This window comes from Falco naumanni, chromosome 6 (genome assembly GCF_017639655.2).
Source record: "Falco naumanni isolate bFalNau1 chromosome 6, bFalNau1.pat, whole genome shotgun sequence".
NCBI classification, from domain to species: domain Eukaryota; kingdom Metazoa; phylum Chordata; class Aves; order Falconiformes; family Falconidae; genus Falco; species Falco naumanni.
The window spans coordinates 67,736,538-67,762,889 of record NC_054059.1 but is presented as its reverse complement, the minus strand read 5'-3'; the positions used below and the strand labels follow the sequence as shown (position 1 = coordinate 67,762,889).

Sequence of the window (26,352 nt, the reverse complement as noted above, 5' to 3'; positions counted from 1 at the left end):
CTTCAAGGACACCTTCCTCAAAACACAAGGACAGTCCATTCCAGTGTACAGAAAGTTGAGCAAGCGTGGTAGAAGGTTGGCATAGATGAAGGCTGGCACAGATGAATGGGAGAGTCCTTACAGAGCTCAAACACACACAGTGAAAGACGGGATGGACTGCTTGTGGGGGGATACAGAAACATGGCCCAAGCATGCAGCAAAGGAGTTAGAAAAGGCAAAGCTCAGCTGGACCTTGACCTAGTGAAGGGCAACAAGAAGGGCTTCTACAAATACATCAGCAACAAAAGGAAGACCAGGGAAACTGAGGCCGTGGCTCAGAGGGAAACAGGACCTAGGGACATGGAAAAGGCTGAGATACTCAATACCTTTCTTGCTTCAGTTTTTACTTTACAGGTTTCTCTTGAGGCCTTTCACATTTCTGCATCTAGCGGTAGAGACTGGGAGAGTGATACCCGACTCAGAAGAAAGCTGGACTGACTTAGGGACCACTTAACAGGGCCAATACAAGACTGTGGAACCACATGGGCCACATCTAAGGGTGCTGAGGGTTGGCTGATGCAATTGCAAGACCCCTCTCTATTATCTTGGAAAGGTCACGGCAGTCAGGGGAGAGAAAACAAGGCCAGTTAATGACCATTTTCAGGAAGGACAATGAGGAGGATCCAGGGACCTACTGGCCTATCAGCCTAGCTTCAGCCCTCAGGAAGATTATGGAGCCTGTCTTCCTAGAAGCCATGTCCAAGCACATGAAGGACAGGAAGATGACTGGAAACAGCTAGCATGGACGTACCATGGGAAAATTGTGCCTGACCATTCTGACTGCCTTCTGTGGTGAGACAATGGGCTCTGTGAATGAATGGAGTACCATGAATGTTGTTTACCTGGACTGTAGCATGGCCCTCCACACCTGCCATAGAATCCTTCTAGCCAAATGGGTGAGAAATGGACCGGATGCATGGACTGCAGCTTGCATGAAAAATCCACTGGGCTGCTATGTTCACAGGATAGTGAACAGCAGCACAAAACCCAACTGGCAGCTGGTTACCAGCAGTGTCCCTCAAGAGCCAATACCAGTAATGTTCAGTTAATGACCTGGATAACGGGATGGAGTGCACTCCCACCAAGTTCATAGACAACAGCCAAATCATGAGTGAAACTGTTGACAGGCCAGAGGGTAGAGGGGCTATAGTCAGAACGGGCCTTCTGAGGCTGGAGAAAAGAACCGACAGAAACCACATGATGTTCAACAAAGGCAAATTCCCACACCTGGGACACAACAAGCCTACACAGCAGTACAGCCTGGGCATCAGCTGGTTGGAAAGCAGCTTTGCAGAAACAGACCTGGGGGTCCTGGTGGACACAAAATAGAATACGAGTCAGCAGGGTGCCCCTGCAGTGAAGGCGGCCATCCATCTATTGGGCCATATTAGCAGCTATTACTGGGCCATATTAGCAGCAGCCTAGCCAGCAGGTCAATGAAAGAGATTAATCTCCTCTATTTGGCACTTGTGAGACAGGATCTTGAGTTCTGAGTCCAATTTTGGGCTTCCCCATACAAGACAGACATGGACATGCTGGAGCGAGTGCAGTGGAGAGCAACCAAGATGGTCAGCGGCAGGGGGACGTGACAAAGAGAGGCGCTGCACGAACCGCGTGTGTTCAGCCTTATGAACAGAAGGCTCGCAGGGAATCCTACTGTTGTCTCTAGATACCTAATGGAAGGGTATAAAGACTTCTTGGAGGCATGCACTAAAGAACAAAGGACAACAATCATGAGTTGCAATAAGAGAAAACTTTTTCACCATGAGGGTGGTAAGGTCCTGGAACAGGTTGCCCAGAGAGGCTGTGAAATCAAAGTTTGACTGGACAGGACCCTGAACAACCGGCTCTAGCTGACCCTACTTTGAGCATGGAGTTGGACTAGATGATCTCCAGAGTTTCTTTCCAACCTCAACTCTTTTGTGGTTCTAAATGTCCTTTCAGGGAACACAGGATAGATAAAGAAAATATCAGAATTTTCAAACTGCATCACAGGTGTCACCCTCAGTGCTCTAGTAGGGGGAAACACTGGCAGGGCTTTTGCTTCCATCAGTCTGGGCATGCAGACTATACCAATGTTAAAAAGTAAAAACAGACAGGCCCTCCAAGTCTGAAGGAATTCCTGGATGAGAACTGTGAGGAACACAACAGAAAATGGGTAATTAAATGGGAAAGAGCAAACGCTTTAAAACACTTTCTCTTCTTAGCAGAGAGTTTAACCATAATAAATAACTGGCAGTGATTCTTTCCCTTCGTATATTTGAATTCTAATTACTAAAGAATAATAATTCCCAAATCAAACAATCCTATATGATCCTTTTATATTCCATTAAACTAACAGCCATTAAACTAACAGCTTATACCAAATGAGAAAATTGAGCATCTTTTGGGGTCTTTTTGTTCAGAAGCTGCTTTCAGAGTTTAGGCTGTTTAAGTTTAGGTTCAGGGGAATTAAAAATAAAACAACAGCAAAAGCCTAGAAAGAACTGTTTAGAAGGTTTCTATAAAGGAATAAATTCCAAGAGTGGAAGCAAAAAGGTCAGATATAGTTCCTTCCCTCACTTCATCTGTTCTCTACTACTCCTGTCATACAAAGCACAGGAGAGGAAAGCCTAACAGAATAGTTGGAGATTTTCCAGATGGCATCAATATATTGATTGCACACCACAGTTCTCCAGACCTTGCCAATAAAAACCTATCTCAGGAGGAAATGCAGAGCACCAAGTTACTGAAGGGAAATGTTTTGTTTTGTTTTTAATTTCTACAAGCATCAGTCACAGACCAAAGGAGATACTACTGTGACACGCACTGTACATTCACAGTTTTGTCCCACTGCTATAAACATTCCATATTATGTCTACACATTGGAATTATGCCAAAAATCAGCACAATACATGCTGGGGTTTTGCCAGTATCTACATGAGGTAGCTTGAGTTAGCTTACAAAGCCTGACGCACTTTATGAAATCTCTACTTAGGTCCCTCCACCTAGGTGATGTACAGCAGCATCCAAAAAGCTACAGACTGCTCCCACTGAAGGCAGCAAGTGTCCTGCAATCATCTCTAAAGATCAACCAAGCTGTGTTCAAAACTGGCATGAAATATTTTGAGCACTCACGAAGAGAGGATGCAGAGGAAGTCCCACGAAGAAACATCTGCAAGCCATCCTCACTGTCACTGGTACTGGCTATGCTGTTTCTCATCTGCATCACAGAGAGCTGTGAGCAAAGACTGGGCTGTCGATCAATCTTTTTTGAAGCCTAAAAAAAAAGTAATTATTTTTAAAAAGGTACCAAGTAAATTAAAATGGAAAATAACTACTTTCTCTGTAGTAGATGCTCTGGTCTCAGCTATGACAATTCATGAATCAAGAAACCAGTTAGAGCAGAAGATTCTATGCAGTGTAGATTGGTTTAAATGAAAACAGAAGATGCCAGTAATATATTGAAATTAGAACATTAATAAGCATGAAACCTCCGATTAGTTATTCAATTTGAATTCTGTTTTGCACTGGACTTTTCATATGTTTTCCTTCAGAAAGTCTGACTCTTATTATTTGGCAATTCATTTAGCTATGATGCTTTGCAATTAAATACAACCTTTATGATAAGCCTAGTCCTCCTTGCTAAACATAACAGCACACTATATGTAGTTTAGAAATGTGTATCTTAACAGAAACGTGTTCACTTTTCTGGCTTTTCATTTCATCATGTTAGAAAACTCTGAATATCACTCCTTCCTAGTAGATTATCACTTGGGGCTTGATTTTACTGAAGACAGATTAATTGCATCACGTGAACATTATCCTCTGCCTGTCAAACGGTCTGAGAAGCTTCCATTTGCTTTGCGTAGTCCTCCTGAGAAGTCTTTGTACTATAATATTTATATGAAACCATACATTGTACCTTGCTAAGTATTACTGCACGTGAGAATGCTATTTTAGGTGTATGTGAAAGGTAGTAATCGTTGACAAAAGCACAATGGATAACTTCACTTTAATGAATTTTAAATGTCAGGAATTAGTATCTTATTTCATGCGCAGAGGAATGACTGTTTTCAAATCTCCTTAGGTAGGAGAAAATCACAAGTTTCCTTGTGAATAAATGGATACTTTTCTGTCTTCCAGCATACAATGAATTGATATCCTTGCCTTCTTACTGCCATCTTGATTATGAATAATCTATACTGAATTTTTTTAGTTGTTCTCTTCTATGATCTCTGTATACAAAAGTCAACCACAAATTTTTCTGTTGAGATTGCCACCAGTTAAAAAGCATTACAGACACCAGTAATATGTATATTTGATGACTGAGAAGTGACATGTGCATAGAATGCTTGCAATGGGGAGATGAGGAGAATTTACTTGGCAAGTTCTTGTTCTATGTTCTGTAGGAAGGGCTTGTGCAACAGGATTTCCATTTGAAGAAGAATAAAAAGGTACTACAAATTTCCCAAATGCTCATTCTTAATTTTTATAACCTACATTTTCAAATCTTACTGTGATAAAAGTTACAATAATCTAAAATTCATGTGACTATTGTCACTAAAAACAAAGACTTAGTACAACTGAAGTTAAAGAGCGCAGACGTCAAGTCAAAGGAGGGATGAAGTTTGGTGTGGTTTCTTTTTTTGATACTTAGAAGATATGATAAGGACCTTTCAGAAAAGCCAACCAATTAAAACATTACAATGAGTACTTCATTAGACTTCCATTTCAAGAAACATTTATACTAGTGCTAGAGCGCTATAGTGCCAGAAGTCAGCAGCACAAGTGTGTTGCAGATGACTTTGTATACCAGGCATGACATTCCAATGCTGTCATCCACATGTAAAAAACAGAAAATGAGGGAAGAGGAAAATAAAATGTAGAATAGAAAAGGGAAAAAGAGAAGGGAAAAAAGGGAAAAAGGAAAATGGGGCAGGAGGAAGAGAAAAGATGACAGAGGGAAAAAAAAAGAAATGAAAAAAGAAAAAAGGCAAAGCGAGGAGTGGGGAAAACAGCAGTCTGCCAGGAGAAGAGGTCTGAATGCAATCCTTCACACACACAGGAAGCACACATTGCTACTACTCCTTTCAGATGACGTACTACAGAAAGTAATTACTGTCTATGTATTTTATAGACAGTACATTCCTGCTAGATCACTTTTATCTTACTGCACTAATAAGGTTAAAACAGCAATCCAATATTGTTTTGAGGATCTGCTTGCAAGACACTGTAATCCTGTATTTGATTGACCAGAAGGCAGAATAAGCACTGTTTTATGGTATTGAATTGTTTCTCCAGCAATTCTTTCTTTCCTCGTTCTATAGCTAGTGCAAAATTGAGAAAACTTACAATGTCTAATTAGCCATAAAAGACATGACAAGTTAAGCATGTTGAAGTCCGTGGTACAGCAGCAGTGGCAGTCATTCCTTTTGGATCATTTCCTAGTAAATTCACAACTTTGCTGAAGTAACTATTTAACCTATACATATTTATGGACAATCTGATGAGAAGGATTTTTGCTCCGAGTTAGTGTGAGTTAAATCAATACAGACAGAATATGAAGATGCTGTATTATAAAATTATAAAGCTTTTAATAAATCATGGTGAAAGTTCTTTACATAAATTATATATGAGAACCCTACAGCCACTACATAAATAATAATAAAAAAAACCACCAGCAGCTGAGTTACCGTCCAAATCTTGAAAAGACATGCAACTAAGGAGGTGAAATGGAAGCAAAAGAAGATAATCAATATAACCATGACTATACCCAGGCCACTTACTGTGACACCTAAACCACACTCCCTCTACATGTAAAGAAGAATAAGTTATATTCAGACCACTTAATATCTTGTATATATTTACATTTATTTATATGTATTTTATGCCTCCTTCCACTAACTACATCATATCAATACAATGTTCCCTTACTCTTTTTTTTTGTTTCTGCAACCCTCAAACGCATGGTGAAATCATTCCATCTGGTAATGAGTATTACTGGTTGTTCGACCCCAGCAAGCAAATTCTTTAACAAAAAACCCTGAAGCTTTTTTGTACAAAGGCATGCATTTGTTAATGGGAAAGGATAGCCAGGGAGAAGCACCAGTCATCATGTCTACTAGTTGGCTAGAAGTATTTCCGCTTGCTGATCAGTTCTGAATCTCAGTTATTCACCTTTCTTGCACATTACTGTGCTAACTTCAACCAATATTGCTTCTGATAGAAACGTTGCATTGACTCATACTTTGGCACTAAAAGGCAACGAGACTGAATTCAGCAGCTGATAGCAGCAGATTTTAAAAAGGTGCTTTGACAGGGTTTAAAATTGAAGTAAAAATAGATTTGTGTGTGGAAGGAAAATTCCCAAATGGAACTTCAGCTGCTTACCTTGTCATTTAAGGTTGGATCATTCAATGAATAGAGTTTATTTGTAATATCTTTGCCAATAAGGTACTTAAAGATCTCATAAAGAAATGGCTCAGATTCCAGAAAATAAGTCAGCCTTTCCCTGGACCAGCACAGGAACTTGCAGTTATCGTCTGCGATAATGGTGACCTGAGAAAATACATGCTCAGAATTAGCACATTTTAAGAAGTTTTAAAATCAGCAAATTTAAACATGCTTTAAAATAAGTGATACTATTCCATTTGTGCCTCCAGTTAAAGTAACTCTGTAAGCCATAAAACTTTTTGGTGTCCCTTAGAACTTGGTCTTTACAAATGTAGAAACATCTCAGATATTTATTATCATCATATTTTTAACGGATAAGCACGACCAGTTTGTTTCTTGGAAAGCTTGGGGGGAGATAATAAATATCTAGTAAGTTCCCAGACTGTAAAAGCATTTAGGTTAGAAGAGACTGACATATAAAGTCAGTCCTACAGCGATGACACTACTTGCATCCCAGCAGGCCTACACATTGCTTGGTTTTATTTTATGTTGCTGTCACCAAACAGGAGCAACTGGCATAATCCAAAGGTCTCCATCAAAGAGTTTTCAGTGATTTAAAAAACATATTTTCGTCTTCCTCTCTTCACTGTCAGCCCTGCTGATTCCACTGGTACCACCTTCCCGCAGCTGAGCTGAGGCTCCGTTTGTTTGCTTAGTTACCGGTAATTGGGCTATGGACAGCTACAGAAGAGCTCGCAGCCCGTCCAGGGAGGCTGGACCTGCCAGGATCGTGCCCCTGTGCCGGCAGAGGGCAAGGGCACACCAAAACCTGCACCGCAGGGTACCCAGCGGCGTGCTCTGCAAGGGACACACAGTCATCTACGAAGAAATCACGTGCTCTCTGCTATTTCAAGGTAACGTTACCTCCTGAAAAATTAAAAAAACATAAAGCCTAAGACATAATGGGAAACTGTCACATATCCACGGATTTTAACCTCACGGTCTGTAACGTAAGCACCCCGGCTGAGGAAGAATTCGCCAGCGCTGCCAGCAGATGGGGTCCTTAAGGCTGAATCCGTGTCCTGCAATGGCAATTCTGAGCGGGTTTGTTTATACGGCAGTAAGGAGAACTCACAGGTGAAGGATGTGCACCACCCCAGGTTACAACAATTTTGAAGGCAGGCAGAAGTTGGGGCATGAGCCTTTTCCCTTCAGAGGGACTGATCCGTATCCAGTGGCTTACAAGAGAAACAGGGTGTGCCAAGAGGGCGGCCGTGCTGCAGGACACCTCGCTGCTGTGAAATGAATACATCTGGACAACTCTCTCTCCTTGGCGTTAAGCCTAGTATTTGACCGGAACATATGACATCAATCACTGATTTTAGAATCTACACTGCTCTCCCTCCCTGCCCTTCTGCCAGGGTATCAGTCCAGAATTACCCAATCAGCCACAGTCCAGTCATCATTACACATACTCAACTGAAGAACGCCAATTCAAAAGGTAGCAAAATAGCCACTTCAGTACTATTTGAAAAAAACTTCTCTAACAGTATTTTTCCCACAAGCTACCGTATAATATATCCTTTAATGTACTAGCATAATTACACTGCTAGAGATATATAGCCTTATTGTTCCCTCTATGAATATTTTTATTCAAAATACTGCGCTTTCAGCTCATGTTGCTTTAATAACTTTCAAAATGTCAGAAGCATTAATATGTTTAAATACTAATTTCAAACTCCTAGTGTCTGAATTTTTAGTCTTTCATTTTAGTAACACCAAATATTACAATAATTATTTTTCCTTTTCTGTTTTTGAACCAGTGATGAGACTGCTCATATCACCTTTTTTTCAGTAAAGCTATCTCTTCAATTATTTGTCCTGAATAATCTCTTAACACAAAATAAACTTGGAAACAGTAAAAGAGAAAAGAATAGCAAAAGCCAGACTACTCAGCAAACACCATCACAATACTGTTTTGCAGCATTTCATTTCAAAAGTTATTCTTGATATGGTCCATCATGAAACACCAGTTACAGAAAGCTAGCAAAATTATGTATGTCAGATAGCTCACTGCTGATCAGATTTATAGGCTGTTTTTTGATGATCTCATCAGCCCGTATCCGGTAACATTTACACCAAAGTGTACCTGGAATTTCTCACCCCGGTTCATCTGTGTTGATCGAAATTCAGGAGAATCTATAAAGGCACAGGGGTAAATATTATGCAGAAAATGCCCTCGATAAGACACCTTCATTCTGGAAATAAAAATGTATGAAAAAAATTTTAAAGTTATGGAGGTTGATTAATTTAATCTAAAGTTGGATATGATTATTGGCAACAGTAAAACAGTAGGTAACAGGCAAAAATATGTTGTTCATCTTCTGGAATTTCAGCCCCAGAGCTACTCTAAGGTAAGCTTAGGGAGAAACCCCAGAGGTTTTCTGCCTAAACTCCACCAATTCCAAGCAGAACAGGCTGCCAGCCCATTTGAGCTGCTGAATGTGGTGTTTATCCTCAAAACATCGCTATTCAAAATGAAAAAGGTCTGCAGGGTTATGCTGTACAGCCAGACCAGAATCAGGCTGCCTTTCCACAACTAGTTTTGCAGTAATGAGCAGTTAATGACTTAAAAGGAAAACAATGAAGCCTGAAATCACGGTTTCTATCAACAGAAACTGGTTAAAATATTGGCCAGAACTTAGCAAGAGCTTCAAAATTACAGCCTGGCCATGGGCTTTATTCTACCCTTTCTCACCTGGGTCCTTCAGCCTCTAGGCAGTGCACCTGCCCCTCTCTGCTCACATGTACAGGTGCAATAAATCAATTCCAATAGGCCTGTTGTTTTAAAGTCTACTGGAGGAGTATTTTTTCCTTCCCTCACGTGCAGTATTTTTTAACCTTAAAACCCGAGAACGCACTGAGAAGATTACTTAGATATTTAAGACTCAAACAAATCTCTTGCTTGTTCTGGAAGACACTGCCTTTGGTACTAAACAAATATAATTCCCACTAAAACCCATGCAGCTGCACACACAAGTGGAGACATAATACACCCCCAGTAAGAGACATCACTGTCATCTGAAAACCCTGTCACAAAACAGTCTATACCTATAGATTATCTGACTACAGACTGTAACGTGCTACAAACAATAACATTAAAAACGTAAAAAAAAATCCAACAACTTTCTAATCTATTCAACCACCACACAAAGCATAAGACTCCCCAAGCTTTATAGAACCTACTTCCCCTTCAGCAGGACGCTTAGCCTATCATCAACTGATGTTTTATCTTCGGCAGCATAGGCTTGACCTGTCTTTAAAGTCTGAATGTTGCAGAATTGTCCAGTCAATCTTTGGAAGAGCTCTGGAGGCACATGGAGAGGTTCAAACATTCTCTTGTAGAGGCTGCTAAGCTCCTTCTCTATCTTGATCTAGATTGCAAAACACAGACAGGTTAGTTAAAGGAAGTGTAAGACTGTATGCATGCTTTACTTGCTACATTTGAGAAACATCTCTTTTTTTATTATGCTTAGGCAAGGAAAAAAAAAAATGGTAAACATGTGACAACTGTCCACAAACACTGCCTATGACAGGGTGACCAAAACCTTATCTAAAATTAGCCAGGCTGGCACACTGGTGCTTTAGAATGCTGTTGCATCCAAGTGGCAGATTAAATCAGACACAAGGAGTCTTCTGAGACTTCTGTTGATGTAACAGAAAATAGGACTTGGGCCAAAATTATACAAGGGGGGAAAAAGGAGGTTGCCTGCATTTTTCACACCACTTGCACACCTCATTCTGGCCATCTCTCAGGCTCTCACAGCAGCCCCTTTCATCCCTGACCGTCTTGGCTTACTTGCAGTAGAAAAGCAAGTCCTGAAAAACAAACCCGTCGTATTGAAACCACGTGTGATGAGGGAGGGAAAAAATAAAAACATTGCCAGCTGAACATCCCACATCTAGGAGCCCACCCAAACTCAGGCAGTGGCAATGAGGGAAAGGATGCTGGCTGAAATCCCAAGCCTGGAAGCCTTTCCTGAATGACAGCCGCAAGGAACCAGACAGTGTCCCAGCCTCTCTGAAAGCAGAGGCAGCCTGAACAAAGCCTGCATATTTTCTGGAAGGATAACAAATAAGAACAATAAGCATCAGATAATGAAAAGATAAAAAGTACACAGACAGAGAATAAGGAAAAGCAACCAAGAAAAAGCAGGAAAAAGTCAACACTTCAACAAAGGAGAATATTCCAAGTTTACACATTTTTCTAGTTTTTTTGAATATTGAAATATTCAAAACAGGGGAGAAGATGGCAACACAGAAGTCCAGGAATCACTTTTCTGCTGATGGCAGCCAAGAGTGGCTGGAGGAGGTGGGCAATCCAGAATGACCATGGGAGGCCCTAGGCTGTCTGAGGCCCATGAGGGCTTGAAACTGTCAGGTACCCACTATTCCTTCCCCAGGAGAGTCTTGAGAGCCTTACAAAAGCTAAGGTAGACAATATTCACCACTCTCAACTATCCGGCCAGTTGTTTCATTTAGAACAGTATCAGGTTGGTCAAGCATGACTTCCCCTTGATGAATCCATGCTGACTGCTCCTGATCACCTTCTTGTCCTTCAAGTACACAGAAATGGTTTCCGGGATTAGCAATTCTACCACCACCTCAGGGATCAAGGTGAGGCTGACCAGCCTGCAGGTCCCTGGGTCCTTCTCCTTGCTCTTTTTTGAAGAAAGGAGCAGCATTTGCTTTCCCCCACACCGCAGGCACTTCTCCCAGTCACCACTGTTGTTAAAAGATTATCGAGAGTGGCCTTACAGCGACAGCAGCACTCATGGGCACATGCCATCAGGGTCAAGGACTTACATACGTCCAGCATGTCACCTGGCCTGAAGTTACACTAGTTTCACACTGAATCGATTACTAATTACATCTTCCACCAGTGACTATATTAATAGGAAAAACAGATTTTTAGTTTCCTGTATGTTCCTTATGCCACAGTCTTTAATACCTCAGAAGACATCTACATGGACAAACCCAAGATTAAATTTAAACTGTCAAGAGAAATTATATTGAGTTGGGGATTGCCCTGGACTGTTTGATTTCAAAATACATTCCATATACCTGGGAAGTTAGGTGACTGTTTTGCCAGTGGGTTTTCCAGGAACTCTCTCATTTTTAACAGCCATACAAATTTAATTTGCACCTCTTTCTCTACATGACCACTGCAACTCAAGGAAAGATAAATTTCTTTCTCAGGTGAACACGTATGTAGCTCCCAAGACTAGACTCCTGATTTCAAAGCAACACATACAGACATGAGGACAGAACTTGGCCCTGGAGTGTTAATGCAATCCCTTAACTAGCACATAATTCAGGTTTCATGGTCTTCCTCTAATGTATAATAAGAGAAAGCAGGCATAACCACTTTCTTAACTGGACACTGTAGATACACTTTAGATGGTCTCCCTCGTAACAGCCTATTCACCCCTTGCAGGCACAGCTGACTGCTCCTCCAGTCATGCTTGCGGTCATATTCCAAATGAGCCATACGGGTAGGTGTAATGTTTTGTTCAGCAGTGGTTGAAATAATTCTGGGATGTTGCCAGAGCTTCGAGTCAGAGCTCTACAGAGACACTGATTACCTCTTTCAGCTTCCACTCAGGCTAAAAAAACCAAACCTGTAAAGCTCCAAGGAGTCAAAACCACAGAAATAATATTCTGGTCAGAAAAGAAACTTGCTGCTATTTTGCATGCTCCGTTTAATAAAATAAATATTTAACAACTGAACATATCAATTATTCATTCTGTAATACGACTAACTTGTAATTATTCTTCCATTCCTTTCTTTCCTTAAAAAGGTCATTTGTGAGGATGACTAAATAAAATTGAGTTTGAGATGGGCAATACAACAGTTACAGACAGAAAATCTCATTCAAAAATCAGTTCCTAAGAATTTCCACCCCCCTCCCCATTCTCTAGCTTTCTATAGAAAAAGCACTTAAAAACAGCTGCCAAGTTCATAATAAACAGAATGTGTAAGACCGCTAGAGAGACATGTGTGACTACCAGGCATCACTTCAAGTAACCTTGCTGAGCATAGTCTGCGACAGAGACTCAGACATTGTTTTGGTATTATCCTGTTTCCATATAACTTCAGCTAGTGTTTAAACCTACATAATTTACCAGGTATACAGAGCCCAGTTTTCAAAGAAGCCAAGTCCCCACAGTGCTCAGACCACACCTGCAGTGGTAGGAATACAAGTCTTTTGAAAGCCAGACTCCAGCTCTCCATTGCATTAACAGCTAAGATTAGTATGAACAAATTTGATGCTTTCTTCCCCCTCATTCTGCTAGAGAGCAGCAACAAAGCACATCTCACCTATGACTATACAAACTACTAACCTAGCTTTATAAGGGTTGCGTAGGCTTGCTCTCTCTCCAGGCACTGGAGAGGGATGGCACCATCGCCTCTTTGGATGGGCAGGCAGGCAACGAGCTTAAACTATAAGCTTAATTTGGAGATGGATGAAGCAAGACAAAATTATTCTAATTACTATTTCGTAAAGTAAAACTACTGTCACAGAAGCAGAGACCACAAATAATTATTTGTAACCTCTGAAAGTGCTCTTAATTGTTAGACCCAAGTATTACATGCTTCCTCTCAGAGGTCATTCATTTCTAGGAGTGTCCATGTCCTGAACGATGTCATTTTCAAGGCAACTACCAGATTGTGATTGAGATCACCTAAGACAACAGTTAATGCCCATGTAGAGCACTTTCCAGTTAAAAGTATTTGATACTCCTCATCCATTTTACTGTTTCTATTCCCTGCACACTTCTGCAATATTTAATTACTTGCTAGAGACAGAAGATGGAAGGCAAAAGAGAGAGATTCAGTAAAGGCATGTGTGGTGGTGTTTTCATACTTTTACTTTGTTCTCTACCTAAAATTATAGAGATTGTCAAGATGCAGTCATCGGTTTTGTTGACTCTAAAAATGAACATTTGGTTTCAGGCAGTTCTTCTGGTAGTAACTCCAGTGTCACCAGAAGGAGCACCTAGACAGTCTTGACATGAAGGCCGTTCCTGCAAGCTTCTTCATTCTGTTCAAGATCTGGAGTATGGCCCTGGGGGCACTGACCTGAACTAAATGCTGCAAGCTTTACCACCACAAAAAGGTATTTTGCAAGAGGAGTGTGCACATCTACAAAGGTCAGGGTTAAATGACTATCCACAACCTATGTGCCAGAGAAATTTTATCTGACCAAACAAGGAAGAGGAAACTAAAAATTCAAACATGCCACTTTTGTCATTCATGGCATTGGTGAAAAATCATATTTTGATCATGGTGGGAAGCACAGAGTTGGCATATACATGCAGAAAACTTCTAAATGCAGTTGATTTCAACTATTTAATATCTGTCATTAAGTACTATCACCATCCAGGACTGAGTTTTCATCAGATCTTTCCAATGCTTTATTTTTAATTTGAGAAATTTTTCTTGTCCTTTCCTGTGGATCAATACTGTGTTTTGCCATGGACAGAGAGAAAAAGCTCAGCGCAGACATCCATATAGGGACAAGAGTGAAATAAGTAGTTTTACATTTACTGTAACATGGTCCACATTAGCTTAAAGCACAAATCCTAGGCCACAATCAGATACAGTGATAGGAGTCATGCAGAGACCCAGACAGATTAGAATAAAAAATACCCAAAACCCACCACCATGAAGACTATTTAAGCATTGCTGGACTCAAGCACAAGCCCAGGACCTTGGCTGGAAGAGTCCCCAAATGATGTTGTATCCAATTTAGGACAAAGTCAAGCAATAACACTCCACGTGGCAGGCACTGCACTCAGGTGAATGCCAGGCCTGTTAGCTTGCCTCCAAGTAGGTATCTAGCTGTACAAGTGCTCCTTTGACGTTCTAACATGAAGTTTAACAGCACAGTCTGTGGCTAAACCACACTTCAAGCACCAGCAGCCAGAACACAAGGTTGTGCCTACAGGTGCAGGGGGAACTCGGCCCCCTCAGCAGCCCTGCTCTCCTCTGGTTTCGTTCAGGAGCCAGAGCAGCAGGAGTGTAGCTGTCTGGACAGCTTCCACACCATAGATCAAGTTGGGTCCAAACAACTGCTTGGTGTTCTTGCCAGGACATGGGAAATATTTAGGTATGCTCTAACAAGAGCCAGATGCTACACTTCTTTATTCACAACTTACACTGTGGAATGAAAAAACCATCCAGGCTTAGGTTTCTCATCCGTTCCCACCCAAAGCTGTTGAACAACTCAACTATTATTCACTCTTAGAAGTTCTGCCCAATTTATGTGCCTTGAATCAAAACTCTAAAGGAAAAAAACCTAGAACTTATCTTACACTAAGTTTCCTTCCAGGTCTTTCTGGAAAAAAAAGTTAAAAAAAAAAAAAGACCTTTCCATATCATCTCAATGCGTTTTAAAAACAACCTGATTTAAAAATAATTACTGGAAGTATTATGTATTACACCAATTAAAATAGTGTATTTTACCATGTAAATGTTCAAAAAACCTGTAATTTCTTAAACTTAATGGAAAGGAAATTACTGAAATTATTTTAAGTCTCAATATACAAAGAAACACCACTATGTGGCTAGTCTATCAGAAGCAACTCTTGGCTAAGCTGTAAGTTGTAGAGGTCATGTAGCTCTGCAGATGGTAACTTTTTGGTGAATCTGTGCTCCATACTGGAGAAACATCGCTGTAGGTAGAACTCTCCCTTTAACACATGTACTCAAGTAAATGTACTCAATCTATCAACTTGTTGTAGACAGATGCAATTTAACCTTTAGCCTCTTTTTATATACTGTGGTTGCCTACCAGAGTTTGCTCTGCCGTTGTTTTTAGCCATACTGTAGATTTCAGCCTTTCTACCACCTCTTTTTCATTAAATTATTCTTCCTTTGATAGCTTGCTCTAGCTCTACTTAAGTTGAAAGCCTTACCTTGCACAGCATTTTAGAAGACACCCAAAGTCTGTTTTCCCTATTATTTCCTCTAACATTCTCTGCCTAGAATTCTAGTTTACTCTATATAAAAACAGCTGTGGTTTTGCACCACATGTGTATGGTGCAGTCTATGGGAGTGCCAAGTGCCTCAGTTCTGCTGTGCTTACATAGCCAGCATGGAAGGGCTACAGAAATGGAGAGCAAAGTTAAAGGCAGGTCCTCCACTCCTTCCTCTAATACAGGTAATTTTCCACCAACTTTGGCAACTGACAGTCTGAGTCAAGTTTCATGTCCTTACACAATTCCTTCTTTTTAAACCCACCTATAGAGTACTTCATCTACTTCTACCACTTACCCTAACCTCTATAAACCTGCTAACAAATTTACTGAAGGATTTAGTGAAAATAAGCAGCACTTATTTTCATCACAGGATGAAGTCTATACCATGATGCATAAAAAACCCCCAGCCCATGCTAACATAGCTTTTAGTACACAACTGTGATCATAGAATAAAATGTTTTTCTTCATTTAGAATTGATTTACGCATTGTAAGGTGTTTTTTTTCTTTTACTCAAGCACACCACAGTGTGTTCTCCTCCCCAAGATGCTCCTTTACTGTCCGATAACCTTTTATTCAGATTTTTGATAGGAGTACAAACCCAATTGTAAGGACACGTGCCACAACTCACTTTTAAAGATACAGGTAAATTTTAAGGCTTGGTTTTCTAGGGAAGAAAGTTTATATCAGCTGTGCACTCCTGCCTTTAGCAATAACTTCTGACTTTGTTAGCCAGTTCCTGCCCCACCTGACAAAGGACTAGAGGCCTCAAGATGATATTAAAAGGCTCAGTTGGTGGGTGGTTGAGGGGAAGCAGAACATGCTAACTCTGTGGCTTCACTGCGGGAAAAGAATGCAACATGAGCTCATTCCATACTAAAAACCAGAGCACCTGTGCAGGATATCTAAACTGCAGACACAAACATGTAGAGTCTGGCTTCACTGGCTCTACATTATCATTATCACAACTGTTACTACTCTATGTGGTGCACTGGTCAGCACAGCTACGGCTGACTAGCAGAAACATGGTGCAGTCTCACCACACTGCTAGGTCTTGATGATGACTAAATGGACCGAATAGGCTAGAATAACAGCATTAGCAACACAAACCAAAGAGGAACGTATCCTTTCACTGGGAAGATTAATCTCCAAGATTAATTTAAATGACTACAAATACTTACTACACATCTATAAGTGTCTACTAGTAGATCAGTCTAGCTAGTTTTAAGCTATCACCTAGGCAAGACAGAAGTCAAGCTTTATGCTGCCTTGCCAGGAAAGGAGAAGGCTGCCAATTTCCTAGCTGCCTTCTTGCACAGGCTGCATTGATCTGGTGAAGAACTGATTTCCAGCTATTATACACTTCCAGAATGTGTCTGATTTTGGGCAAAGGCAAAGTTATTCTGCTGATAATGTAACCCCATATATATTCCTTTAGCCTTCACATTACAAACCTATCTGCCTTAGGTTTCAGAGACTACAGAACATAATATTAACATTTTGAACACTTAGCACTTCATAAATATTTGATTGGCACATAAGAGCAACTGTTACATTAAAGAGTATCTGGTTTTTATGTGCATATACCAACAGAAGGTTGGGTTGCTAATCATTTTGTAGAAACAGAACACACTTCTGGATGAGTTCTAACAAAATAAGTGGATTTTCTAGTGGATATACAGTTAGCTGAAGGCAGGGCAAAGAATCCTCTATTTTTGGTATACATTTCAAATATATTCTTCGAGTACATTTGACAAAAGTAATCCCAATGCATCCTTCTGAAGGATGCTGGAGTTGCAAAATTCTCAGACATGACCCTCAAAACTCAATGAATGCACTAAATGGGATAGAAGGAAGCATCATCTCACTTAATACTTTCCCACACCTTACCCAATTGTGCTGCTTATCTCAGATGTTAAAAAAGGGTAGTAGTATCTCACCTTTCATTTGCATTTAAAAGGAGTGTGGCAGTACAAAACATGTGGGCTAAAGCACTTGCCAGCAAGGAGTGTGAAGGTCATTTATAAACAGACATCAACATTTGTTCTAAGGTTGAAATAACAGGCTATAAGGGTACTTGTCACTCATCTGCCTCCTTTCCCACCACAGAGGATATTCGACTTAAGTGAGCTAGGAAAGTTTGATACTCTCCAAACTCCCAATTTAAGAAGATTTTATTTCAGGAGATCTGTATGCATGTACTCTTGTGGGTAGGAGGGTAGAGAATATAACAAAAACCCCACCACACCAACCCCAAACTACCATTTCTGCTCTCTCTGCAAAGAAACAGTGTAACCCCTAACTTACCACCAAAACTAAACCAATAGCCAAAAGCAGCCAGTAGTAACTTCTGAAGTCAAATCATTTTTCAAGAATATGGATTTCAGGGAAATAATCATGTACTGCATCAGATCATACTTACAGTCTGGATCTTTCCTGAAGCAGCTAACTGACTTGGTCCAAAAGAACTCCTGTCTTAATTCAAGAACTACTGTGCAATTCATTGGTTTGCCCAGCAAACATGGGCAAAACTTCCTTTTTCTTTCATCTTACTAGACTGCACATGCAATTTAGCCATTATACATACCGGTCTTCTTTTATACACTAGGTATATGAAATGTAAGAGGTTGACAACCAAAAATACAGAATTCCAGATCATTATGTCCAAGGCACAACGATAGAGTGTAGCCCAAATGATGAACAATGCACATCCTGTAAAATGAGAAAAAGGAAGTTAAATTTCACTGAACAATAAACACATTTGTAAAAAGCCATCAAGATTGTGTCCACTGGGTGCAATTACACTGAAAAGCAACATATTCTACAAGCTTTACTACAGTTAGGCTCTGTGGATCAACGCATGCAGTTATAGCGGAGTTAATCACTACAATGCTACCAACAGGCACTGAGGGCAGGCTGGCAGCAGACTGCAGTCCTAGTGCACGTGACTGCAATACTGGAGCAACAATAATTCAGATCGGGACTGGAGAAAGCAGAAAGGTGCAGCCCACAATGGTCTGTTACTAAAATGAAGTAGAAATGGGATGGGGGAAAACAGTATCTTAAGTTAAAAAAAAAATAAATAAATAAGCAGCTCACAAAACTTTGTTGCTAGTATTGCATTAATTAGACAAGTAAGAGCTTAGAAATGAATGCTTGTTGTTCATATCAGTAGCATCCATACCTACCTAATGGGCAGTACTTGCACAAAAACCTCCTAAAGTCATATGTAGGTATTTCTGAGTATTTAAACTAAGTATCATTGCTGCATTTTGACAAGGTCACAGCAGGAACCTGAATTCTCTTGTATGACAAAGAGGAAATTTCAAATGCTTATTTTTTTTTTTTAGCTGCTTTACTTTGAATAGTGACATTTGCTTTAGATTATACAGCATGCCTTCTCTTTAAGGATTCTATTCTAGCTTACAAAGACAATACTTATCAAATGATTATGCAACTGTGAGCCTCTCCCAGGTAACTGTGAGCCTACCATCCAATAGGGATGGCTGTGGAGGTCACAGATCTGTTTTCCCTTAAGTTTTGTGCAAAGACAATAAGGGACAAGGTACCAAATTAGTGTCCCTTCCCCTTTCTCCTTGAAAAGGATGATGATTCATGAAATTAGTATTACCTATTCTGTCTGGGTTGTTAATTGGCCAGGCACCATTTACACACAGATCAGAAAGATCAAAATAAGGTGACTCTTGATCAGCTGGTTAATTAGATTATAAGGGAAAGGAGGGTATGAGGTCTGGAAATATTAAAAAGCAGCAATATCGTGGAGCAGCATAGAGGTGGGGCAAGGCCATCAAAGCAAAGGGGACAGATCCCTAGAAACTAGGCTTTATTACTTATGCTGCCCACAGATTAAGTTTGCTTCCAGCTGCCACCTCAAGCTTGCAAAACTGATTCCATACCTGCTCAAAATACAAGACCTACAGATCAAAGGGGCAGGCTCAGCAAGTGCAGAGTTCCTTTTGCTTTTAAAAAGAGAGATACACAAGATTGAAAAAAACATCTTGCATTGCTCAGACCCTTGGTCAGTGCAGTTTGTTTTAATAAGTTATCCTATAATAGCTATAAAAAAAAAGAGGGAAGATCATTGTAAGCTCAACCATAGAAGTCCTATCATAAAATAAGCATTCTCACTTTAAAATACTTAAACATGCTCTGTGTTGTGATACAGTAGAGTTTATCTTCCTTACACTGCAATGACCTGCTCCTCCTCCTCTTTTGATCACAAAGACCTTGTCCCACACAAGTACAAGGGCTTTAAAACAGCTGTGGGACTGCAAAAGCATTACAAATCAAACCACACTTGTACAGTCTCAAGCATGCCAAATTTAGTTTTTCCTCTGAAGTCAAATTTTGGTGTTGCAAGATGCCTACAGTGGTGGAAGAAACATAACTGTCTTCAGAACACTGAATGCCCTCCATACCGAAAGCCTGTGCTTCTAAATAGGCAATGAAAATAATGCTGGTGACCCTCTAGTGCCATGTGTTTGAAGCCACATTTAAAGAACAGGTGGGCCGACATTAATCTCAGGGAAAACCCTCACCTACTGCAGACACACTAAGCCAGTGCACCAGCCAATACATAGTCCCAGTACTTACTTGAAACCTAAAATTAAGGTCTTAAGGATCCATAGACTTAACTGTGATTTGCAATTTAATTAATTTTAAGCAGCCAGTCACATCTAAAGTATCTAAAGTATCTAAAGTAAGTGGGGTCCACTTGTATTCAAGCTGGCATGTTCACAGAGCTGAAATCATAAGTTACGTTTCTGGGAAATTAAGAGCCTAGGCACATATAACCTTTTAAAAAAGAAAAAGAAAAAAAGTATGTCAGGGTCAGAACAGACCCCCATCTACACCAAGAACACCTTGAGCAGAGTACAACAATCATGAATATGGGCTCTAATTTCACCACAAGCTGAAGAGACCAGCTCTGTAACGGCCATGAACTGCTTTTTCTGTCAAAGAAGGCTGCAAGTCTCTCCTACAATTCTCCTACCTATGGTGAGCAGACCTCGCAGAAGGATCATATGAAGATTCAGAGTAGTTGGAATAACCAGTCCAACTGCAAAACAAATATTTGCCACGTGGAAAACAAGATGATGAATCTCCTTCCAGTTTTCACATGCAGTCTCATTGAAAGGCACAAGAGTTGCATTTTTTAAGTCTGGAATAAAATCTAGTGGAGTAACAGTGAGTGGGCTCATTACTGTAGTATTCATCTTGGAGACTCCTGCAATGAGAAGAAAAAAAATAATCACTGAGCATTAAACTGAAATATATTAGACATACAAATGGATTTTAGGACTACTGCCTCTCTTCCCAGGATATATTTTTTGTTATCATTCACAGAACAAATCTACAAATGCTTTAAAAGGGTAAGCTAGATCTATAGTTCAGTAATACTTTACTATCTCTTTCACCTAAGTGCTAGGTTTGAAGAATGGTACATTTTGAAGTTTGGACTGTAGGCACATAAACAATGCTGTCTGAAGACTAGCTACTATGACTGTCATTGCTCAGTAAAACATTCCATTTTTTGTATTGTTCCTAGTACAAATTTTTAAAAAAATACCCCGTTTTGGTCTACCATTTATTGAATAGGTCCACAATCTTAGGTAAAGTGAATACATAAGAGAATTTAACAACCTAGATGAGAAAGAAAAAAGAAAATAAGTTTATACACCATAAAGGAGACATATTACATAAAGCTGTTCGTCTAAATAAGGAATGGAAGGTCTTAAAGGAGGAACATGTGCTGTTTGGTTGATTAAAAAAAGCCAACAAGCCACACAAAAACTGAAAACAGAGAAAGCTTCAAATTTTGGCTTTCTTGCGGGATCATTTGGAAGTGTCCTAAGCCACGTATCATCTTGCATACATTAACCAGAATAGGCAAAAAAAACCCAAACCACTTTTGAGAACAGTAAATAAAAACTACCATTTCTCCTGCTAGCTGATCAGATGCTACCAAACCAGAAAGGGAGATGCGCAGGCTGCTAAGTTACAAGAGGCTGCTAGTCTTTCAAGGAAATCATTTGGTCTACCTAGTATGAGCAAGCTTGCAAGGCCTTTGGTTGTCTGTGGAACTCCTGGAGAAAAGGAGACAATTAAAAAAGCTGATTTCTAATCTAAAAATACATAGGGTTTTGTTGTTGCTGTGGTAATAGCAAGTCTAGCATATTTTCCTTTCACACCAATTAAGAATATATCTGTGGGAAATATCTTTCCAATACAAAGTAAAAAAATCCTATTAAAAACAAACTACAAAGAAAAACTGGAAGATTTCAAGACACTCCCAGCCAGAGGAACACAACTTTTCCTAGATGGGCTGTCAAAACCACAGGAGAACCCTGCTTCCAGTAAGACACCTATGGTCCCCCACTGCCACAGCAGGGAGCTCAGCTTCAGGCTAGTTAAATGAAATAGGTGCATGTATCACTGAGCAAACAGGCTCCGTAACATGCAACGCCACGGGATTTGCATTCAGGTACATTCTGCAGAGACAGTGCACGTCCCTGCTGTGTGTGCTTCCTAACTGTCATGTAATTCATCTGCTCAGCAGACAATTCTGAGTCACAGTTAATACGCTCAGTATTTCCTGCGGACTGGAATACACTCAGCATCTTTCTGTTACTTGAGAATGCTTCTTGGGCTGTGAAGTAATTTTGAGCTGTTTTATCCATTCTTTTCACTATTTTTCTCCTAATAAACTTGTGTACAAGATATAAGCAAGGTGGACAGGTTCTGAAATTGATCAATCTTTTAAACACCTTTTTAAAGTAGTAAGGAGGAAGAAATCAGGAAGAAAACCTCAACCCTCCGATAGATCCTCTCTGATGCCCAGAGCCTGTCACAGCTAAGGCACACTACAGAACATGCAGAGGCATCTTGCATGATCAAACACTAACACTGACATAGCGCTATCCATATCTGGATAGAAGTTATTTTCAAAGAAAAAAATGTAATTCTTACCAAAATACGTAATTCACTTATTTTGTTAAAAGCTCACTTTCCTCTCTTCGCTCCTACAGTTATTCACAAAGGTAATTAAAGTATGCTTTGTTGGCATAAACAAGTTCAACATTAAATTGTTACCAGTAATCATTGTGCCCAAATTCATGGCCCAGGTATCATACAAGCATCATCCAAACATGGTCTTATTTTATGTCAGCTCTTTTGTATGAGTTTAGCAACAGAGCCACAAGAGCAGCTTTGCTGTCTGGACAAAGCTGCTCGCACACAGAGCCAAAGCACAAGCCTGCACAAAGCTGCAGGACTGGCATTTTAATGTGTTCATAAACAGAAGGTAATTGCTAGCTGGGTAACAGTTTGCGTTAGTCTTACACACATCTCATCGTTGTGCTCCTGTTTTCAAACAATATAAACTTGTTACACTGGACCAGCAGTACCTCTAGATCTTTTGCAAACAGTTATCAGCTGAGTCTCTTATTTACATTCGGTCTTGCACTGTCCAGCCACCTGCCAATAAAAGCACCACTTAACATGCCAACAGAACTCACAGACAGATACAGAACCAGCTCTAAGTCCACCAACTCACCTCAAGATCAAAACAGGTTGCAAGAAGTAACTTCAGCTGCAACTGATTACAAATCAAGAAAGCCTTCCAGATGCTTGACTTTTTAATAGCAAAATTTAGTACTGCATCAAGAAGAGAGGCTACCTTACTCTTTAAATCTTGGCTGTAAAGCACCACACATTTGAAAATGTGTAAACCCAACAAGGCAAATTAACTCCAACATGCGACAATCTCATTCTTTTACATCCCTGCCAAAACACCACCCCCCTCCTCAGCCATAGGTACTAATGCCACAAACCACCAGCCACAAACTGTCATAATGGGAAGATGTTTCTGCAAGCGTTGACCAAGTCATTTAAAGCCATCAAGTGTCCACAGTTGTAACAACAGGATGGTCAATGCTTTTGAAAGTCTGGGCAACCTACTTGGCTGCCTAAATTAGAACCCACTTGGCTGCCCAAATTAGAACCCAGGAACCAGAAACTAGCCACCTCCATTTCTTGTGGTTTTTTGTTTTGGGTTTTTTTTTGTTGTTGTTTTTGGTGTTTTTGGTTTTTGTTTTTTTTTTGGGGGGGGGGGGGGGCTGGTTTGTTTGTTTGTTTTTAATTTTATAAGCTTTGCCTTTAATACCTTGAAGTCCTTACATGAATACATTTGAACTTACTACTCACAAACATTACAGCATTACTAACGTACCACAAAACAGCAGAAAGCTGAAGACCTTCTGTCATGATAGTATTTTAAAGCTGGCAGAAATAGATTGATGCTATCTGCAAAATGACTCAAGGACAGATTGTGGCTCTGAAGGAAAGCTGCCCATGAATTTCAACTAGGGAGCCTGCTTGAGAATCAACAATAAAGGCAGGCAGGGTTACAAGGTGTAACCTACAATGTTTGTCCACAGGTAACACCAGAAAGACAAATTCAAAATAACATCTCTGTAATTTTAGATCAATTCTTTAGTCCTAACGCCTACTGTTGTCAAATAACACTGAAGAATTAGAAAAAAAGCTGCTGTTCAACACAGGAACAAGCAATTTTCATTTCCTACTCTCTCCTACCTCAGAGAGCCAAAAATTAGTTTTCTCACTACAGAATCAGACCTTTAAAAATTTTAATTTAGGCTTATGTCGACTAAGGACCAACATAGCACATTTTGAAGTCTTAAGCTTAAGTCTTCAATACATGAAGACGTATCAATATCAGGAGATAAAAATACAACCAACACAGTCAAATCATTTTGGAATAATTGGGAAAGTATCAACTTAAATGGAAGCTTTATGGAGCATAGGACAAATAATTAAAAGAGTATGTTTTAATATCTAGTATTTTTTCCATCATGCAGACTGAGATTTACCAAACCAAGTGTTTGAAAACTCAAGCCAACTTGTTGTCCAAACAAGGTGGTGGTGGTGGGGAATCCAAACAACAAATATAAAAAAAAAAAAGCCCCACCACTCAGTGACACGTTTAACATTAAATCCATCAGCAATTAGTATGGTTAACATAAACAAAGCCTATTAAATTTCTTTGTGCATGAATCTGACCTGGCTTTAGGACAGAAAATACAAATTCCTAGAACGTAAATACAGTGAACTTCAACATTTTTCTATGCTCAGGACATCTTTACACAGCAGACCAAACTTCTGAAAGCTATTCCCAAAAGACTTAGTCCATACATCTTCTTAAAACTAATAGCTGTTTTCTGGATACCCACACAATGTTCACAGAAGACAGACATAGCAGAAAAATCTAAAGCAGCTGGTTCTAGCAGGAGAACAGGCCAGCGAAGCCGGGAGGGGACAGGGCAGTGTGTCCCACTCGAGTCACTGCCCACTTCACAGGGACCACTGACATCCCACAGCTTTACTGTTCAACATTATTCAAGTGAGCTTCGCAAAGCTCTGCTTGAGTACGTTTGTATAACTTTATAGTCACTGCAACTTCGCAGTCCATCATTTGTAGACAGAATGGGAGTTTACAGAAGAGAAAAAAAAAAAATCAAGCTCAACGATTTTGTTGGGTTTTTTTATAATACCTGCAGAACTTTAACTACTTTTCTATGGTCTTGTAGCACAAAAGCTGCGTAGGGAATTTAGATAGTCAATAATTTCTTTGCTTTTGTGAGTTGAAGACAAACAGTGCTAGTGTAATCGAGTTAATTACAGCTTAAGTTACCGATTTCCTTTTTACAGTGAAGTAGGAGTGAACGCGAAAGCGGTGTAAGAAAAGATGCAGCTCACCACGCTCTTTGGGGCAGGTTAACTTCCATTAAATGCGCCGCTAACCGCGGACACTTGCCAGCCTCACTCCGCGCTTCATTCCACAGAGCGCTTACCACCGCTCCCGCCCCGCACGCTTAACGCACGCGCCCGCCCCGCCAGGGCCCCCGCACGGCCCCGGCCCCAGCCCGGGCGCGCCCTCCCCCCGCCCCGGGCACACTCCGCGCAGCGCCCGGGGGCGCAGCCCTCCCAAGCGCCACCTCAGCCCGCAGCCTGCGAACACCAGACCCGCCGCCTATACAAAACAGTAACAATAAAAAAAATTTAAAAAATGAAGCGAACCACCTGCCCCTTTGCCCTCGGCAGGGCCGTTTCCAAGGCTGCGCCTCTCCGCGGGAAGGTCGCCAGCGGAGACCCCGCTCCCCGGGCGCCCGTCGGGGCCGTGACCGGGGCGAGCAGCACCGCGCCTGGCAGCTGCGTGCGTCCGCCCGCCCGGGGACGGCGGCGGCCACAGGGGCGCAGGCACCCGCCGCCGCTGGCGCCCGCAGCCGACCGGGGCACCCGCCGCCGCCGCCGCCGCCCAGGTAAAGCGCCGCTGCGGCCGCCCTGCCCGCCGCGCTCCCCGCCGCAGGGCCGTCCCCGCAGCCCCCGGCGGCAGGAGCGCCCCTTACCTGCCCCGCGCCCTCGGAAAAGTTTCCCGGCCGCCCGGACGGGACGGGCTCGCGCTACCGCTCCTCGCCGCTCCCGGCACCGCGACACCACGTCCCGCCGCGGCCACCGCGCCGCCGCTGTGACTAAAATAGGCAGAAGCCGGCGGGAGGCTGCGGGCGGCGCCAGCGCCGGGGCCGGCACGGAGCGGCCGCAGCGCGCAGGCGCCTCCCGCCGGCCCCGGGGGGCTGCGGGCGGCCGGGGGCCCGGGGGGCCGCGGGGCGAGGCGCGGCCGCCAGGGGGCGGGGCGGCGCGAGGTGCGGCGCGGGGGCCACGGGAGCGCGCCCCGCTGGGTGCGCGCCCCGCCGGGTGCGCGCAGCAGCTGCTGTGTCGCCGGGCAGGTGGGAGCCCCTGAGCGCCGAGCAGCGCCCGGCCGGGCACCGAAGGCCGCGGGGTGAGTGGCCCCGCAG

At 41.6% G+C, this 26,352-nt stretch overlaps 1 protein-coding gene across 3 annotated transcripts in view; it reads right to left on the bottom strand.

Moving 5' to 3' along the window:
• Positions 1 to 26,065, bottom strand: part of BVES (blood vessel epicardial substance) — a 30,779-nt gene extending 4,714 nt beyond the window's left edge. For 2 of the 3 annotated variants that reach the window (XM_040598986.1, XM_040598987.1), the window contains exons 1-7: positions 25,906 to 26,009; positions 20,472 to 20,705; positions 18,045 to 18,169; positions 9,661 to 9,848; positions 8,564 to 8,672; positions 6,412 to 6,579; positions 3,157 to 3,298 (exon numbers count right to left, since the gene is read on the bottom strand). In XM_040598986.1, the coding sequence (XP_040454920.1) occupies positions 3,157 to 3,298; positions 6,412 to 6,579; positions 8,564 to 8,672; positions 9,661 to 9,848; positions 18,045 to 18,169; positions 20,472 to 20,694 (955 nt within the window). In that variant the 5' untranslated portion in view covers positions 20,695 to 20,705; positions 25,906 to 26,009. Of the gene's footprint in view, positions 1 to 3,156; positions 3,299 to 6,411; positions 6,580 to 8,563; positions 8,673 to 9,660; positions 9,849 to 18,044; positions 18,170 to 20,471; positions 20,706 to 25,905 lie in introns of all 3 variants that reach the window. The other variant, XM_040598988.1, reaches the window with a different exon arrangement.
• Positions 26,066 to 26,352: the final 287 nt, after the last annotated feature.